Here is a 20,360-nt window from a genome sequence, read left to right as displayed (position 1 = left end):
GATGCTCCTCAAGATTAGGAGACCACCTGAGACCCTGCACACACCCTAGTCTTGTCAGCAACCCCACCCTTCGGAAGCATTGTTATAAAACTCCTTATCAAATCCTCCTGGGTTGGGACACATAGTTTTTCAAGGCAGGAGACTGCTGTGTCCCCCTTTGCCTGGCAAAATATTCATATAAAGCTATCCTTTTCTCCTTCACCCAAAACTCTGTCTTCGAGATTTGGTTCAGCACCGGTGTACAGAGAAGCTGAGCTTTCGGCATCACTCCTTTGTATGAGTTTTGTTTTGTTTTGTTTTAATATGTATCCTCCCCTCACATGATACATTTCCCTGAGTCTTTTTAAACTCCTATCCCAGGTACCCCCTCAACTGGAAGTGACTCTAACAGTATTTACCCCAGCCACATTCCCACAATCTAGGATTTAGCCCAGTGAAGTTACATGTTCAAAAAGCCCTTAACATTCTGGATGAATATACCCAAAACCTTTGAAAATTCCCAAATATGAGAATACTGCTGTGCCATGTAATTTCTTTCAGAAATGGTATAAAACATAATTGAAAACTGTAGACTTTAGCGAGGGTTACTTATCCATGTCAGCTAACAGAAGACAGCAAAGCCACATTGACTTGGGGAGGTTGGGACTTGGCATTCAGTCTGAGTGGTTCCTCCCTACCCAATACCTGTTTCACAGAGCAAGTAATTCAAATGTGTGCCTCAGCAAATGAAGCCCTACTTGTACTGGATTCTCAGAGTCATTCTTAAAAGGTTGAAACCTAAACATAAATCCTTGAATGACAGAGACCTGCTCTGTGCTGTTTATATATACCTGGCTATGTTTATAATATATCAGCCACCTCTTGGCTTGGGTGACATTTGTCCATTTTACTAATGATCATGTGGAAATGAAACTGTGTAACTTCAGGTTGGGACTTGAACCCACGGGCCAGGACTTGAACTTGGCCAAAACCCAGATTGGGACTTGAACCCAAGATCTTTTAACTGAGATCACATGCCTGGTCTTAGGACTTAATGAGGCTCAGGCTCTTGATGTCTCATCACAGAAAGAATTCAGTGAGCGACAAAGTGATAGGTAGGAAGTGATTTATTAGAGAGAAACACACTCCACAGACAGAGTGTGGGCCATCTCAGAAGGTAAGAAAGGTACCAGGGTATGGGGGTTGTCAGTTTTTATAGAGGTGGGTAATTTCATAGGCTAATGAGTGGGAAGAGTATTCCAGCTATTTTGGGGAAGGGGTGGGGATTTCTAGGAATTGGGCTACCACCCACTTTTTGACCCTTATGGTAGGCCTTGGAACTGTCATGGCGCCTGTGGGTGTGTCAATTAGGTTGCTTATGTGTTACAGTGAGCTATACTGAGGCTCAAGGTCTAGTAGAAGTCGACTGGTCCACCATCTTGGACCTAGTTGGCTCTAATCAGTTTATGTCATGTCCTTGGGCTCTGTCATTCTTTTAAAGGTTGTGCCCTGCCCCCTTCCCTCCTGTTTCAGAAATAATCTATGTTGTCTAACCTGTTAGTGATTCTGACAACTTCTTTGTAAATTTTAAGTCATACTGGAGTTGTGAAATAGTACATTTTAATGATTATATTAGCCCTAATACTCTAAGCTGGGTTCTTATGTAAAAAAATGAGACTATGACTCTGCTATCACAGAGATGTTGCTTTGGTAACAGTTCCTGGGATGCTTCGGCTTTTCAGTCAATTCTTGTGGCTTGACCATAGTATTCAGTCACCATGTGGAAACTTCTCTTGTATTTCTTACATTTGCCAAGTGAGAAAGTTATAGGGTCTTGATATTTTATTGCTTCCCTACTTAAACATGTACCTAATTGCCCAATTTGCTGTTATCAAGTAGATTTAAGAGGTAGGAAAAATCTGTCAGTTCCTACATAGTACAAACTAGCTCCCTCTTTGTGCTATTTCGGACAAGAGTGCATGCAGCTTTTACCGTTTTATCCAGATTTCTGGTATAATCAGTAGCTTCAAAACCTTGACCTCTTCTAGACTTTCACTGCTCTACTTGTCCTTGCATTCTCTTTCTGCCTTTTAAAGTTAGGAGGAGTTTGAAGATGTCATGGGACTGCCATGACAGCAACAATGATACTTGCAGAAAGCTAAAAATCTGGGTGTTACATGTCATCAAAGGCCACATTCAAAAGATTGTTTAAAAAAAAGAAAAAGGCCACCAAAGTTTGATGAGACCTATGGTTGGGATAAGGAAGCTGGGATAAGACATGAAATAGAAATGTGCCATATATTACAAGTGACCTGAAATTTTCCAAGTTTGGGGAATTTTTTTTCCAACGTTGCGATACTTCTGTTTTATTTAATCCGTGTGTGTGTGTGTGTGTGTGTGTGTGTGTGTGTGTGTGTGTGTGTCCCGAGAGCAAGCCTTTATGTTATGTCTTGTATCCTTATGATTGAGAATTGTTTAGAGGAGAAAAGCCTCAGACGGGAAAAAGGGAATTCATAATTGACTATGGGAATTGTGGTTAACTGATGTGATACCCAGTTCTCTGGGAGCTAGAGCTGCTTAGATGAGGACAGAGAGAGTATGAGAGGAATAGAGAGGTGTAAAGGAGGTACTTTAGAGAATGTTAGGGGTGTTAGAATAAGTATATTTTGATAGACCTGTGAATTTTGGGGGCATAATCTCAAAACTGTGTCTTCAAGATAGTGTTAAAGTTATTATTAAAACTCACTAAAGGAATTCATCTTGATATTTAAACCTTTATAACTCATCTATTCTGTAGTATTGGGAATCGGAGAAATTTCAGTTTTATATAGAGTGTTCAGCCAGAAAATAGTTTAAAATGTAACTTACTAGGTAAAGGAATCTTTGTGCATTTGTGAAATCACCTTGGAGAAATTTTCATGTTTTAGGAATTTTTTTCCTGATTTAATAACATTCTTTACATTTGAGTAAATGTAGTTTCATATAGTAAAATTTAAATTAGTGATTCTTATGTAAAAGAGAAAGAAGAAGAATAGATTTCTTAAATTTAGTCTACTTTTCAACTAGGCATCATTTTTCAATTAAGAATTTATTTCTAATTTTAATGTTTACTCCATATTTGATGAAAGACTTCACTCTTTTGGACTATGTGTTTTAAAAGGCTAAAAATTGTAGCTCTTTAGGAGACTGACCAATTCATCAAAATACTTCCTTTCGTCTTTTGTCTTCCCTCTGAAAAGGCTATTTCATGGTCTCATAACTGAAATTCATGAAGCAAACTGAGAGGCAGTAAGTTTGAATAATATAGCAGTATTTTACTATTTTTATTTAAATAACTTTAAAAATTAATAACAACTTTAAAAAGCCACATAGAATCAGAATCAATAAATTTTCTTATCAATGTTAGATTTAATATTCAAATTGACCATGATTTTATTTTCCAGTTTTTCCTGACAAGAGTTACATAACCTTTTAAAACAAAACCTGTTATCAATTTAAAGATTAATAAATACAGCACATAATATTTCTGAGTCTTTATTTTTTTAACTTAAATAAAAAGTAGGTTTTTGTGCCAAGTTGATCTTTTGTGGGGGTATAAATAAAGGAAAGTGGATTCTCCGGGGATCATTAAGGAAAGTAGACCAACGCAGAAAGAATGGTTGTGATTTCAAGAGTACATTTTTATGTTAAATGTATTTGAGAGAATGAAAGCAGCATTGAAAAATGCTTTCAAATAAGTACTATTGAAATGAAACCTTCCTTCTTTATTAGGCCTTTGAAATAAGAGAATGGTGAGACAGAAATGAAAACTTCAAATGAAAATTTAAATGTGTCAAATTAGTTTTTAAGTATTCTACATTTCTCCTACTATTATATGAGAGTAGATCTATCAAAACATTACTTTGAAACCAAAACAGTTTTGAGCTATAATCTAATAAAATGTGTTGTATTTTTGTTACCATGTCATTTTACGATGTTTCAAAGGAAGCAGAGTATCTTTAGCCTAATCTATAATAGTAAATTATTTTGAAAATTTGGCTTGACCTACAAACAGATGTGTTTTCTTGATTCCTTTTAAACTGAGGGTTGGTGGTTTGTGGTTTATTGTTCCTGTGATTGGCATTAAAAGCTTTATTTCACAGCTTGCAGTGAGGGACTATTGGGTAAAGAGTGTCTGTGTTCCACAAACTAAATTCAAAAAGTGTCAATCAAGGTCTCACATAGGTTACTTAGAGAATGAGTTTTCTTACTGATTTCACCGAATGTCACCTCATGCTGTCTTTGATTGGCACAGCCTGGCAGGGAGGATGGATGAATCTGTCACCGACCGGTTAATTGTGTTGCTGGTCTCAGTCTGACATTAGGTCTTTGACTCTTAAGTGGCTCAATACAAAACAAATTAGCAGATTGTAGTCATATTTCTCATTCTATATGCTTTGACTTTGTTGAATGCAGTCCATAAATCATATTGACTGACACACAAGTAAATGATGAAAGCTGCTTTTGAGACATGGATCTAGAAAGCAGCACTGTGAAGGTGCCATGGAAGGATGCATATGGTTGACCCTTTGGGAATTTCCTAGGAGCCAAATGTCTCTTTACCACAATTGTTCTTAGAAGAAAAGCTTTTGAGTAATGCAAAAAGGATCTAATATGTCAGCAGATTCTCTTTTACAAGTTCCTTTGAAATATAAGAAGTTTGTCCAAGGGTTTTCTCTCTTTACAAGTTGTTTTTCAGCAAAATGTTAGATCAGGGTAAAAAAGTAGTTACCTTTAAAAGTTTGGCAGGTGTTTTTACTTATTTACTGAAATTTATGTTGTTAAAGAGGAGAATGTTAATAATAGTTGCAATTAATTCTTCAGATGAGGACAGCAGAAATTTCTAGGTGCTTGATATTAAATGTGCTGTGTTTTCTCAGTCACTTCACTTAATTATTTTGGCTTTGTTGTAATGTTAAAAACCAGAGCATCTCTAATGAAAACGGCTAGTTTTTAAAGATAGTTGTAAAAGTACTTAGATTATTTTTGTTCTAGAAGGTGATGCAGTATTAAAAGGATCAACAATAATAGCAAAATAGTGTTCAGAAAGGGGTGTTTTGGTTATACAAAAGTGTACCAAGGGCTACAGGCATCAAAATTGAATTGCCAAGGATGTTTTTGGAATGTGCGAGTTTCTGGAACATTAAAATTTTCTGTCTCAAAATAAGTAATAGATAAAATTTAAGAATACTTGTTCACATTTTATAATCAGGAAGTAGACATTTTAAAAAGTATAATCTTATAGAATATAACTTTAAATATTTAAAGGATTTGAACCTTTGATATTAATTTTGAGCTATAAAAAAGGAAGAATTTTTCATTTGAATATTTTACAAATATTTTAAACTTCTATCTTTGAGAACAATAAGCCTGTATTTAATATGCATAATCAAAGGAAATTTTATATTAAGATTTTATTATTACATGTATTATTTAAACAAAAAGCTAAACGCATGTGTGTGTGCGTGTGTGTGCGTGTGCATGCGCACACACATATGTTTTCATTACCTATATCCACCAAATTTATGGAATAGCCTGAATTTTTGTACTAGTACCATCATTTTGGCTCCAGTACTATTGCTACATAGTCATTTGTAGCATCTGAACCTGTGTTTAAAGATCACCTTAAAATAATACTACTAACATTATGCAATGTGTTTATGAAATGAATGTAATAATAATTGTTTTGGCAATTTATTAATCTGCTTTTGCAATTAGTACATTATAGTGGCAACATAAGTAGGACATGGAGCTGATTTGATGGAGAAGTACATTAAACTAAAATGCACTAGTTGTTCCATTTGGTCAAAATGACATTTCCATTAACTATTCTCAAGCCTATTACATTGTAATTAAATTACATGCCATTGATTTCTTCTTTTTCTGTCTCCCTCCTGCCCCTCATTCATATTGATATTATTCTGCTTGGGGAATGGAGCTGCATGTCTCCTAGACTAATTCCTCTTGGGTTTGGGGGGTCTTGAAGCATGCTGGGTTTTGCATTGTTTGTTACATTCCTTTTTGGCAGTTCATCAGTATCTGTCAAATATATTGTTTGCATCAGCTTTTATCTCTAAAGTTTTTGATTTAGATATTGGCATTCCATTTCAGATGCACAGTTTTTCCACTGCGCATAGTGTCTACATGCTGAAAACTCATAAAAGATTCATAAAAGTTGCTTGTTTCTAGTCTGACTTTAAATGTGTAACTTAATGAACAGCTGTTCTAGTAAACTTGCAAATGTATTTATGTTTTTTCTTACTTTTCTAACAGATCAACCCTATGTAAACATTTTTGTATCTATTATAGCATTTACATTTGGAAGATTTTCATGATTTTATAGATATATTGGCCTTTGTGATAAGTAGGAAAAATATATAATTATCAAATATCTCTGGGTAAATATTTGTTAATGAGAATAAAGCAGAACACGGCACATCTTCCAAATGTCATTATTTCTAACCCTGTTCCTAGATCTTTGAATCCTATGATGGGAGTCCGTCCATCACCAAGTCACATACTTGTGGTTTGGAGATAACCATACTCGGAGCAGCAGTACACGAGAAAACTTTACCTAAAATAGTTCTTGTAATATTTTCTTTTAAACTTTTAGTTGAAATAAAAATCCTGCTTAGAAGAACAATTTATAGTAAAAGCAATATTGTATTGTGATCCCAGTAATCTGGAGGCTAAACATTTAAAATTATTTTTTATCATTTTAAAGAAGCTATAGCCTGAATCAAGGCTGTCAGTCAAAATTCATGTAGAGTTTTAGGAGCTTATTATAGTAGAAAATATAATGATATATATACTAAAAGACAACTACAAGTATTTATAGCTCAATTAACTACGTATTTCTAAATTATCAGATGATTCTAAAACTTAATTTCTAAAACTAAATGAAGATCTGTAAATGACTGTGAAATCATATTGGTATGCAAGCTTCTTTTTTTCCCTCCTAATTGAAGCTGTGCTACAAACTAATGTTCCTATTAGAAGTAAGGACTTAATGACTCAAAGTATATTTTATAAAGTATATTTTATATATTACATAACAAAGTATATAGTATAAAGCATATTAGGTATAGTTTCAATTCTAATAAATTACACTATTAACTTCTTTAATTCTTGTCTTGGTTAACTCTATAAAGGAAAGCTTAAAGAGCATTATATGAATAAAATGTTCTGTCAACATGACAGTTACTTTATGTCACAAATGTCATATTTTAATGTGCATTTTTAAAAATACTTGAGGCATTTCAGGAGATCTGAAATAATAAATAATGGGTTTTAAACTTGTACTTTAATTTTTCTGCATGCAGTTAGAGCTTTAATGATATTTATATCCTGAGAAGGACAAGTCAACAGAATATTACTTTCAATTCCTGTGGTAAAAGACAGCCACTCAGAATACAGAAAGAGAAAGGCCAATAATTACTATTCTACCAAAAAAAACAACAAAAAAATGCCATGTATATAACTTTTGTGATACTCGATGATATATTTATATGTTTGTTTGTTTATTTTTTGGTTTGGATATTTGTATAACAGGGGAAAGTTGCCCAGACTGCTTGCATGTCAGCCTGCCAGCATCTGTCAACATCATTAATGCAGATGCTCCTGGACAGTGAGTTAAAACAGATAAGCATGGGAGCCGTTCAGCAATTTAACTTAGATGTCATACAGTGTGAATGTAAGTACCTTATTGGTTAAATCTGATGCATTTCTAAGAATCTATATTTAAATTATATGAAAAAATGGTATATAGTAGGATAGTTCATAAAGGAGGGAAGAGGCCTGATTCAGTTAAACTTTCGGCAGCCTTAGAAGCAACTTCTTTTCAACAAGAGAAAAATATCTCACTTTCACATTTAGGGCCTGTAGAGCAGGGATCCCCAACCCCTGGGCCGTGGACCGCTACTGGTCCCCAGCCTGTTCAGAACCGGGCCGCACAGCAGGAGGTGAGCGGCGGCTGAGCAAGCGAAGCTTCATCTGCTGCCCCCCATCGCTCCCATTACCGCCTGAGCCATCCACCCCTCACCCCCACCCCCCTGCCCATGTTAAAGTTGTCTTCCACGAAACCGGTCCCTGGTGCCAGGAAGGTTGGGGACCTCTGCTCTAGAGAGGCACTGAAGTGACAATCCAGACTGGATAATTAAAAAGGTGATTCATTTATGATTCATTTTTTTCCCTTTATTCCTTCTTTTGGTCATTCTTGTCTTCTTGCCAGGACTCTCCTGAGGTTTGTAGTAAGTGAATGAAATGATTCCAAGTTTGTCATTCTTACTTTCCTGTAAATAACTTTTCAGATACCTGCTAAAGAATAATCTTAAGACCCTGCATTCCAAGTGAAGCTTCTTTTATATTCTGAAATTTTGATTCTCTTTCCCAAAGAATTTCTCAAGTCTTTACCTTTACCATTGTTTTTCACTTTATTTTCTTTAGGTGACAAGTTAGCAGATTCCATAATCTAATGTTGACATTAGCCAGTCACCTTCAAAATTGAATGTGCTATTTAGTTATTCGCCTTGTTATATATACTTCTAGATGTAGGTTACCCTTATACAGAACATGAGTTTATGGAACAATTTTTTGCATTACTTTCAAATGAATGGTACACTGATTAAATGATAAAAATCCCTGGTTGACAGTTTAGTCAGGCACCACTGTTGATAAATTGAAAATCAGTGGGGCACAAGAAGGATTATAAAATATTTATTTGGGCAGATTTTGCAATAATATATTCTCTGTGAAAGACGTTAAAAAATTAAATGTCAGTGGTTTGCACCTGAAGCAGGAGTGACAGATTTTTTTTTCAACAAGTAAAAAATATTTGTCTGCTTCTATATATATCAAGATCAATTGTTTATTACACAAAAAAAGAAGTGCAAAGTTTTAAAAAACCCACCTATTTCCTTCAAAAAAAGAGAAATACTGATCTACAAAGCAAAAGAAAGATACTTTTTCCCTAGGGAAGAGAAGGATTCATTTTCTTTTCCTAGAAAGCATTTCTAATTTTCTCTAATTAGAAAACCTTTATATATTTCTTTCTCAAAATAAAACTACCATTTACAAAATGATATTTATCTTGTATTTACAAAAATACTTACCAAAAAGCACTTTTTTTTTTGCAGTACGCGGGCCTCTCACTGTTGTGGCCTTTCCCGTTGCAGAGCACAGGCTCCGGACGCGCAGGCTCAGCGGCCATGGCTCACGGGCTCAGCTGCTCCGCGGCACGTGGGATCTTCCCGGACCGGGGCACGAACACGTGTCCCCTGCATTGGCAGGTGGACTCTCAACCACTGCGCCACCAGGGAAGCCCCAAAAAGCACTTTTTAAAATGTTTCTAACTCAAAGTAATTGTTAATTCATTCTACAAATAATTTGAAACTGATTTCTTAAAGTTCTTTAAAAGCTATCTTACGAGGGAATTCCCTGGCGGTCCAGTGGTTAGGATTCCGCGATTTCATTACAAGGGCCTGGGTTCGATCCCTGGTAGGAACTTAAGATCCCACAAGCTGTGCCGCGCGCCAAAAGAAAAAAAAAAAATTGTCTTATGAGATCATTTCAGTATGATAATGTTTATGTAAACATTTTACATAAATATTGCTTGAGGGTGGTTGAGCCCTTTATTGGTATTTGGTTGTGTCGTCTCAATTAGATATTTTTGTTAAAAAATGGAAATTACTGTTTGGTTAGGCAGCTTCAGGCACCTAGAGATTTTCTCTGTCCTCTTACCTCTCCATGAAGAGTAAGCCTAACTATACTTAGAGAAAGGCACAAAAAACACAAAACTTTGCCTCTCTGTTACATCATAGGACAGTTTCTCCCTTTAGTTACTTATTTGGGTGGAGTTACTGAAGGCTGCTTTTAAGATGTTGATGTTTTCTTAAAAGACTAATCTCTTGGAAGAGATTATTCCTAAGTATAAGATATAACTCAGTTAAAGATGTCTGGGGTCAAGTGCAAGAGGAATAAACCCTAGCCTGATGGGGGCCAAGGTTCTGGTACTATAAATATGGAAAGGGAGAAACCAGGACTCAAAGACAAACCACAAAAGATAACTCAGCTTCCTATAAGATTATGGCTGTGGTTGGCTCTGCTCCTTAATTTTTATCAAATATTACTTAATTATTACTTAATACAGTATCACGCATTCAGTACTCACTGAACAAATAAAAATTGACATTACATTTTTTTTTTCCCCATTGGCCACACACGAGGCTTGTGGGATCTTAGTTACCCAACCAAGGATCAAACCTGGGCCCCCGGCATTGGAAGCTCAGAGTCCTAACCACCGGACCAGCAGGGAATTCCCTGACATTACATTTTTCATGTCTATTCCACTCTCTTTCTGGTGCAAAAGAATTATCTACTCCCCAACTCATGACTTTTAGTGATTGATATATAAATCACTTAAAAATGGAACTTAGCTTTCTCTAATAATATGTTCAGAGAATTTTAGTTTTCATCCCCTTTTTTTTTGGCCACGCCACGCAGCTTGCAGGGTCTTAGTTCCCTGACCAGGGATCGAACCTGTGCCCCCTGTAAAGGAAGCATGCAGTCCTAACCTCTGGACTGCCAGGGAATTCCCTTCATCCCTATTTTAAATAGTGTTTTTGTTTTCTTGTTTTTTAATCTGGAAGAAAGCAATTTTTTAAAATACAAGGTTTATTTTCAGTATTAATGCTGTGTGTATGCTTTCTACACATTGGGGCAGAGAAAGGAGAAGAAAGGGAGACAGGAAGAGGGATTTGGCTAGGTAAGAGGAAGGCTAGAACGTATGGTAAATTTGTGAAGAGAAGGAATCTGAATGCCTTAAGAATCAACTGGGATATGGAGAAAACAGGCAGATAGTTCAAATGTAGAATCCTAGAAACTAAGCGACCATTGAGTTTCACCACCCGCCTAGTAGGACATACTCACATACTCCTCTACCTTGAAACACACTCTAAAATAACCCCGTCAAGTAGTTGTCCAGCTATTCCTTGAACATTTAATTTGGGAGATTAACTACTCTTCAGAAAATGAGTTTGCATTTAATATATTACTCTGTCAATTTCTCACATTGAGTTGCAGTTGTTTTTTCTAAACTTCTCCTAATGTACCTAGTTCTGCATTAGGGCTAGAGTCACCACTAGTCCATATTGTGCCTTTGTGCAAATTAGAAAAGATATTCCCACTGAAGGGAAAAAGTCCTCCAGTGTTGTCCCCTTTCTATGAATTAGAAAAAAGTTTACCCTTTTTCCAGCTGGACACCCCCACCAAGGCACATGACTTATCAAGTGAAATGTGAGCTAGATTTCAGCCCCTGTTCCCTCCCCACTCCTCTCCTCAGGTGGGCACCTGTGTATAGTAAGCAGTCTGATAACTACAGGTGGCAGTTCTGCTTAGGGTCATATAGAGAAAACCTAGTCTTCATCCACAAGCCAATTATATGAAAACTGCTCTCATATCTTTCTGAATCTTCTGAAGGCCAGAGATAAACAATTCCTCTTACTGTTCTCATGTGATAATGATTTTAGGTCCAAAGCTCTTCTTTGAACAAACTGGTTTGACTGCCTTCTGTTTAATGTCTGACACCCAAAGTTGAATACAGAGATACCCAGGTGTGGTGGAACCAGTATAATATGTAGTTGGACTATCAAATACATTGTTCCGTATTTTGTACTTTATTAGTAAAATCCAAACTGTTATTATCTTTTTTGGTTACCAGAGTATACTCTTGAATCATTGAAGCTGTAGCATTCTAAAATCTCTTTATCTTTCTCTTTTTTTGTGTGTGATTGTCAAGCTTTGTTTTTCTTATACTTGTATGATTAGTTTTTGTTTTAGGATTTTAAGATTATCCTTATTAAATTTTATTTTAAGATTTGTCCCACAGCTAGTCTATTGAGATCTTTTTATATCAAAATTTAATATCATATGCAGATTTGTAATCATGCTTTTATTTAACAAGGTCATTAGCAAAATGTTGAACAAAACCTGATATCTGTATCCTGATATATAGTACATCAGTGATGTACTATACTCAAAACATGGTTCCCAGATGAGCAGCAACAGTATCATCTGGGAACTTATTAGCAGTGTGAATTCTTGTTTTATTTTATTTTATTTGTTTATTTTCTTTATTTTTTTTAGCTGCATTGGGTCTTAGTTGCAGCATGTGGGATCTTTTGTTTGTGGCGCACGGGCTTCTCTCTAGTTGTGGCATGTGGGTTTTCTCTTCTCTAGTTGTGGCGCGCAGGCTCCAGTACACGTGGGCTCTGTAGTTGTGGCGCACGGGCTCCAGAGCACGTGGGCTCTGTAGTTTGCGGCACTCAGGCTCCCTCATTGATGTGCGCAAGTTCAGTAGTCCTGTGGTGCGCGTGCGTGGGCTTAATTGGCCTGTGGCGCGTGGGATCTTAGTTCCCCGACCAGGGATCAAACCCGCGTCCCTTACACTGGAAGGTGGATTCTTTACCACTGTACCACCAGGGAAGTCCCAGCAATGTGAATTCTTGAACCCCACCTGCTGAATTGTGAATTCTGGGCATAGGACATAGCAATTTCTTTTTGAGTAGGCCTTTCAGGTGATACTGATGCACAGTAAAGTTTGAGAACCACAACATTACATGGGTCTATCTATTCATATTGACTTAGATCCATTATTCAAAATCTTGGGTATCTTTAGATTTCTTCAGCCAGTTGCTAATTCCCTAGTTGAATCTAATTCATAGTTTTGAATCTAAACCATAGCTCAAAGTTATGAGCAACTTTGCTAGATGCCTTGCTGGTATATAGGGATAATAATGGCCATTGAATTTTCCTCATCTACCAGTCTTATTAGTTTTTCAAAGAAGAAAATGTTACTACTCTGATTCTTCATAAACCCATATTGATTCATAGTAATTACTTTCCCTTCAAGAGGCTCAGAAACTATTACTTAAAAGTCTGTGATCAGGGACTTCCCTGGTGGCACTTATACTTGTAACCCAGTGGTTAAGAATCCGCCTGCCAATGCAGGGGACACAGGTTTGAGCCCTGGTCTGGGGAGATCCCACATGCCGCAGAGCAAGTAAGCCCGTGTGCCACAACTACTGAGCCTGTGCTCTAAATCCCACGAGCCACAACTACTGAGCCCACGTGCCGCAACTACTGAAGCCTGCACACCTAGAGCCCATACTCTGCAAAAAGAGAGGCCACTGCAATGAGAAGCACGCGCACTGCAGCGAAGAGTAGCCCCTGTTCGCCTCAACTAGAGAAAGCCCCTGTGTAGCAACAAAGATCCAACGCAGCCAAAAAAAAAAAGTCTGTGACTGGTTTGTGGGATTAACATAAAATCCTACTAGTCTGTCTTACACTAGTAAGAAATCCAGAGTCCAAGGAAGTTAGATAGCAGAGATCAGGAACTAGATACCAAAAACGACCAAAGATCTTGGGTAACTCAAGAAAGGCTTAAGTCAAAGAATTTAAGCGATAAGAGGTTAACATCAAATATAAGCATCAAGAATGGCCTTAATTCTGAATTAAATTTTATAATTTGGTTTGATTATTTTTCCATCCTCATTACTTTGTAAAAACATTATGCATATATTTCCTAGGGCTTAAAATGTCAGTCTGCAGGTAGAAACAAATAGCACAACCAGCTGAAGTTGGGGAGGTAGAAAGTTAAGAATAGTTCAGTTCCTCATATCATTCAGCCATGTGCTTTTAGTTTTTGTTTTTGTTTTTTTCTGGTAGTGAAAGAATTAGCACTGATCCATCTATGTAGTCACTTTTTCTCTTTTTTTTTGCGGTACGCAGGCCTCTCACTGCCGTGGCCTCTGCCACGGACCGGGGATTGAACCTGTTGCGGAGCACGAGCTCCGGATGCGCAGGCTCAGCGGCCATGGCTCACGGGCCTAGCCACTGCACAGCATGTGGGATCCTCCTGGACCGGGGCATGAACCCGTGTCCCCTGCATTGGCAGGCGGACTCTGAACCACTGCGCCACCAGGGAAGCCCCTGTACCGACTTATTTTTTCAAACAGTGTGTGCGCTTTTCCCTGGTATTCCTTGTGACACACATACTTACGAGTTAAATTGGCTTGAGCTCAAATTTCAGTCTGTAACTGAATTTTTTCCATGTAGAGTCAACTGATTTGTAGGGAAGATTCATTTATTCAGATGTTTAATGGGAACCTACTACCTGTTATTACTGGGAAATCAAAGATGAATCAGGTTTCAAAGATCTCACATACTAGATGGGGAGGAAACAAACATGTAAATGACTGTAGTAGAACATAAATTCTTTATAGAAGTATGTATCACTTGTAGAGAAGGAGCAATTAATCCTACATGGGGTTGAAAAGATTGACTATCATAGAAGTGAAATTTGAGTCTTAAAGGATGAATCAGGTTTCATCAAAAGCAAGGAAGGGCATTCTGAGTAGAGGGAATGGCATAGGCAAAAGTGCTGTGATGAGAGAATGCTTAGGGAATCTTCATCTGGTCTTCTATAGCTAGACTACAAGATGCATGATTGAAAGTGTTGAAAGATATGGCTGAGAAAAGTTAAACTTCTGAATGCTTGGACTTTATTTAATAAGCAATAGAGATCCATTGAAGCTTTTTAATCAGGACCATGACATTATGAAGTCTATATTATAGAAAGTTAACTCTGTGTCATGTGGAAATTGAACTGAAATGAGAGAGGTACTACAAGTAGGAAGACCTGTTAAAAGACTATGGAACTTTTTCCTGTGAAGGATAGAAAAAGCTTGACTTTGGGCAGTGGGAATGAAGAGAAGAAGATGGATTTCAGACATTTTGAAAGGAGGAGGAGGGAATACATGAAATTAGTGGATGAGTAAATTTGATATGATTTAGGTGGTTAGAGTCAGAGACTCACATAGTAGAAGAGACCCAAGAATACATCCCATGGTTGGGGTGGGTGGTATGAAGAGGGAAAAAAAGAAAGAGAAAAGGAGAGGAAGGTGAAGAGGAGAGAGGAAAGAGAAGAGATTTAATCATCTAGGATAGATAGTTAAATTCAACATAGAATTTATAATTGTCAGCACCCAATGCAGAATGCTATGCTCATAGAGTATTTGTTGCATAAATGAACAAATTAACAAATCAGGAAGTCTCTATAATCTACATTTGCTTTTCTAGAGTTCTCCTAACTTTGTTATCAAAAAGTTAAGGCCAGGAACTTTCCTGGCAGGTCCAGTGGTTAAGACTCCACACTTCCACTGCAGGGGGCACGGGTTCGATCCTTGGTCAGGGGGAACTAAGCTCCTGCATGCTTCATGGCGCGGCCATACATACATACATACATGCAGCCATACATACATACGTACATAAATAAAATGCTGCCTCTTTAAAAAAAAAAGGTTAAGGCCAATTGATGCTGCTGTAATTTTCTTCAAGACCATTCAACTTCTTGATATAGATATAACTGATCATTTATAAAAATTCTTCACATATTTGATGACTATGTTCATTTTTATAAATTTATTTCATTTACTTTTGGCTGTGTTGGGTTTTCATTGCTGCACGTGGGCTTTCTGTAGTTGCAGTGAGCGGGGCCTACTCTTCATTGTGGTGCGTGGGCTTCTCATTGCGGTGGCTTCTCTTGTTGTGGAGCATGGGCTCTAGGCGCGCGGGCATCAGTAGTTGTGGCATGTCAGCTTAGTAGTTGTGGTGCACGGGCTTAGTTGCTCCACGGCATGTGGGATCTTCCTGGACCGGGGATCGAATGTGTGTCCTGCATTGGCAGGCACATTCTTAACCACTGCGCCACCAGGGAAGTCCCAGAAGTAGTAAAATTTAAGGCGAAGAAGAGTATGGTACTTTAGAGTCATGCATTAATTAATTCCTTCATATCTACCAAGTACTTGGCATTTAGGGGATACAGTGGTAAACAAAACAGAAAAAGCCCCTAACCCTCTTTGGGTTTAGGCCCAGTGGGGAGGCATTCATTATATGACTGCACTAATACATATGTTTATAAGTTGTTAAATTCTAGAAAAGTAAATGGTACTGTGACAGAGTATAAGAAGCAGACCTAATTTAGATACAAAGTTGTACTGATTGAGAATATTAGGTAGGGCTTATGCATGAATGAAGTAGACATTTTTGGTTAACTTGACCATAACCAATAATACTACTATATCTGTGTGGTTGGAGAAGTCAGGAAGGCATTCCATTCGGAATTGCAAACGTAGCCCCCGCCCCCCCACAAAGCTACATTGAACCTTTAATCCTGTTACAGATTTTGTATAAGTTTAAGAGAAATCACTTCTTGGAGGAGCATTTGCCAAGCTTGGCATAAAGCTGATGTTCTAAATCTGTGTATGTGCTTTTGTTTTATTAAACACCTCATATATTGGGTCACATCAGAAGGCACCTTACAAATGCAACAGTATAGAGGAAAAAATAAAAGTGTCTTTTTAAGTTCCTATAAAGGTATCTCAGAAATCCTTCACATCCCTAACAAAATAACATTTCCAAAGCATCAGGCAATCAGAAGGATTTGAGGTACCCAGAATAGGTCTAGAATGTACTTTTTCATATATTCGACACAAATACCTAATTGAGGTTATTGACTCCTAAGAGTCTAACATCCTAAATTCATAAGCACTAGAAAAGCTCCAGGTTGAAGAGCACTGGTACCTTTTTCAGTGATGATTTATTGAGAAATAGGTGAATCTCTAGGTTTGAAGGCCTTGGTCTTTTCGCAATTGGATAAAGGCTTAGCCCACCTCAAAAAAAAAAAAAAAGAAAGAAAGAAAGTCTCTATAGATTTTTTTGTATGTATATGGCTATGACCCCAGGGCCTCTAATTCTAGCCTTGAAAAAGGTCCATACCCCAAAATAAAAGGGTTCAAGCAAAATCATGTCGATGGTATGAGAGGATATTTGTCTTTTATTTTTTTTTAAGTAAGCTGGATGCTCTTTTATTTTTTGCCTACTTGAATTTGTTCTGGTTTTAATGGCATTTACGGTATCAAATTTAGGCTGCTTTGCTCCTTTTCCAAGAAAGGGAGAGGAATAGATACTACCTTATATAAGAGTGGGGTGATGAATGTAGAGGGGCAGTTGGTTCTAGAGGCTTGCATTCCACTGCTACCAACCACATGTAACAGAATTTAACAGTCAAGAATTCTAACAAGACCCCTGACTCCCAGGCATGAGTTCTTCACCACCAGAAAAACCACTAGATGGTGCTCTTCGTCATCGCTTCTAATGACACATCTGGTCCACATAGAATACGTTGCCGAGCCAAAATCTGGGTTCTAACTAGCCAATTTAAATCTTCAGATCTAGTAAGAAATGGAATCATGAGAAATCTTTTCAATATGCAGACTGTTTTTATTTACAGTCAGTCATTTATTTAGTTATGAAATTATTCCATTTTATATGTCCTTGCCTTGTCATCCACAAGCAGTCTTGAGAGTTTATTTAGCCTAGCCTCCTCACCCTCTTTTTCAATCTTTTGATCTATTGCTCTTCTTATTCCATGGGCATTTTTTCTTCCACTTCCCAATTCTTCCTACCCTGTGTAAATGTTTTCCAAATAATCCACCTTACAGTAAAAATAACTGTCTGCCTAGGACAGGATTGTTCAAGGACTTATTCCCTCTGCATTTAATTTCAGAGGTTTATATTTTCATGCCAGGATAAATACTTATAGCCTGACTTCTTAGCCATCTTTGTTCCCCCCATATAAATCCTGTACATCTGTGCATAGATCCTGAGGGCAGGAAGGGCATATTTTCCTGCTTAAAGTTTTGTTAGATTTACAAATAATTCATGTTTTTGCCTATAGATACTCTGTTCTCTTAAAACGTCATAGATTGCCAATTTGGAAGGGGTTTCTTTTGTCATTATAATCACAGCTTCTACAGTATGTATTAATTTTAACTTTCAGTTTTATCTAAATTAATTCAATCTTATCTTCTTCTCAGTTAAACTGATACAGCAAAAATTTACCTTCCCAATAAGGTGATGCCTTTCCCTCTACCTCCCTCTCTAATGTTATTTTATTTATTTTTAATTTTTTTGGCTGTGTTGGGTCTGTTGCTGCACGTGGGCTTTCTCTAGTTGCAGTGAGCGGGGGCTACTCTTCGTTGTGGTTCACAGGCTTCTTATTGTGGTGGCTTCTCGTCGCGCAGCACAGGCTCTAGGTGTGCAGGCTTCAGTAGTTGCAGCACGTGGGCTCAGTAGGTGTGGCTTGTGGGCTCTTGAGCACAGGCTCAGTAGTTGTGGCGCAAAGCCCTAGTTGTTCTGCAGCATGTGGGATCTTCCTGGACCAGGGCTCGAACCCATGTCCCCTGCATTGGCAGGCGGATTCTTGACCACTGTGCCATCAGGGAAGTCCCTCTAATGTTACTTTAGAGTATTTTTAAACTTGGAATCATTATTATTAAGTTCTATATTCTAGCAAGAAATAAGAGGAAATGAATATGTCATGAAGCTATTTTATTTTAAAAAAGAAATGGTCAGGGCTTCCCTGGTGGCTCAGTGATTAAGAATCCGCCTGCCAATTCAGTGGACATGGGTTCAATCCCTGGTCTGGGAAGATCCCACATGCCGCAGGGCAACTAAACCTGTGCGCCACAACTACTGAGCCTGCGCTCTAGAGCCCGTGAGCCACAACCACTGAGCCTGCATGCTACAACTACGGAAGCCCGCACACCTAGGGCCCATGCTCTGCAACAAAGAGAAGCCACTGCAATGAGAAGCCTGTGCACCACAACGAAGAGTAGCCCCTGCTCACCGCAACTAGAGAAAGCCCATGCACAGCAATGAAGACCCAACGCAGCCAAAAATAAATAAAATAAAATAAAATAATTTATTTTAAAAAAAAGAATATTTTTAAACTTGGAATCATTATTATTAAGTTCCATATTCTAGCAAAAAATAAGAGGAAATGAATATATCATGAAGCTATTTTATTTTAAAAAAGAAATGGTCAGGGCTTCCCTGGTGGCACAGTGGTTAAGAATCCGCCTGCCAATGCAGGGGACACGGGTTTGAGCCCTGGTCCAGGAAGATGCCACATGCCGTGGAGCAGCTAAGCCCATGCGCCATAACTACTGAGCCTACGCTGTACAGTCCCCGTGCCACAACTACTGAAGCTTGCTTGCCTAGAGCCCGTGCTCCACAAGAGAAGCCACCACAATGAGAAGCTCGCGCACCACAACAAAGAGTAGCCCCCGCTCACTGCAACTAGAGAAAGCCCGCACACAGCAACGAAGACACAATCCAGACAAAAATAAAATAAAATAAATTTATGAAAAAAAAAAAAACCAGTCAAATAGGAGGCACTAAGAGAAGAAAACCCATAGATTTTGACTTTCTTTAAGAAAAAAAAGAAAAAAACTTTAGAAAGCCTGGAAACTATTTTAATTTTTTTTTAATTTATTTATTTTTAACACTATTTTTTAAATAACTTTATTTATTTTTGGCTGTGCTGGGTCTTCGTTGTTGCACGCAGGCTTTCTTTTTAGCTGCAGCGAGCGGGGTCTACTCTTCATTCCGGTGTGTAGGCCTCTCATTGCGGTGGCTTCTCTTGTTGTGGAGTGTGGGCTCTAGGGGCACAGGCTTCAGTAGTTGCAGCACACGGGCTCAGTAGTTGTGGCTCGCGGGCTCTAGAGCACAGACTCAGTAGTTGTGGACATGGGCCCAGCTGCTCTGCGGCACGTGGGATCTTCCCAGACCAGGGCTCGAACCTGTGTCCCCTGCACTGGCAGGCAGACTCTTAACCACTGCGCCACCAGGGAAGCCCTGGAAACTATTTTTAAATATCTTATTGAAAGACCAAGATCAATGTGTGTTTTTAAAAACTATCCTTGGGCTTCCCTGGTGGTGCAGTGGTTGAGAGTCCGCCTGCCGATGCAGGGGACACAGGTTCGTGCCCCGGTCCGGGAAGATCCCACATGCTGCGGAGTGGCTAGGCCCGTGAGCCATGGCCGCTGAGCCTGCGCATCCGGAGCCTGTGCTCCGCAATGGGAGAGGCCACAACAGTGAAAGGCCCGTGTACTGCAAAAAAAAAAAAAAAAACCCAGAAAAACTATCCTTAATGGCATGACTGAATGACAAAGATATCATATTAGGAAGCAGGTATTATTAAATAAAAATAATAAAAAGTTGGCCCAAGGGAGGAGAACAAAGAAACCCCAAAATATGACAAATCATATAAAATTGAGAATCTGCTTGAGCCAAGAAGGAATCTGAAGACAAACTTAAAGCTATTCCAAAAATCAGTCATCAATTCTTTAAAAAGTTCAGATTGAAATCTACCTCTAGAATTATTGGGACCATATTAGTATAAATGAATTATTTGTATTATTATTTATTCATTCAACGCATTT

At 38.1% G+C, this 20,360-nt stretch overlaps 1 protein-coding gene across 1 annotated transcript in view; it reads left to right on the top strand.

Moving 5' to 3' along the window:
• Positions 1-20,360, top strand: part of EXOC6 (exocyst complex component 6) — a gene marked incomplete at its 5' end in the record, with an annotated part of 188,022 nt that overhangs the window by 127,422 nt on the left and 40,240 nt on the right. The window contains one exon of the mRNA XM_082855035.1: positions 7,570-7,711. Within this exon, the coding sequence (XP_082711161.1) occupies positions 7,570-7,711 (142 nt within the window). The remainder of the gene's footprint in view (positions 1-7,569; positions 7,712-20,360) is intronic.

The sequence above is a fragment of the Leucopleurus acutus genome (assembly GCF_964270905.1).
Source record: "Leucopleurus acutus genome assembly, chromosome: 14".
Classification (NCBI taxonomy): Eukaryota; Metazoa; Chordata; class Mammalia; order Artiodactyla; family Delphinidae; genus Leucopleurus; species Leucopleurus acutus.
Note: the sequence above shows the minus strand (reverse complement) of the source record. Positions and strands in the feature narration are given on the sequence as shown.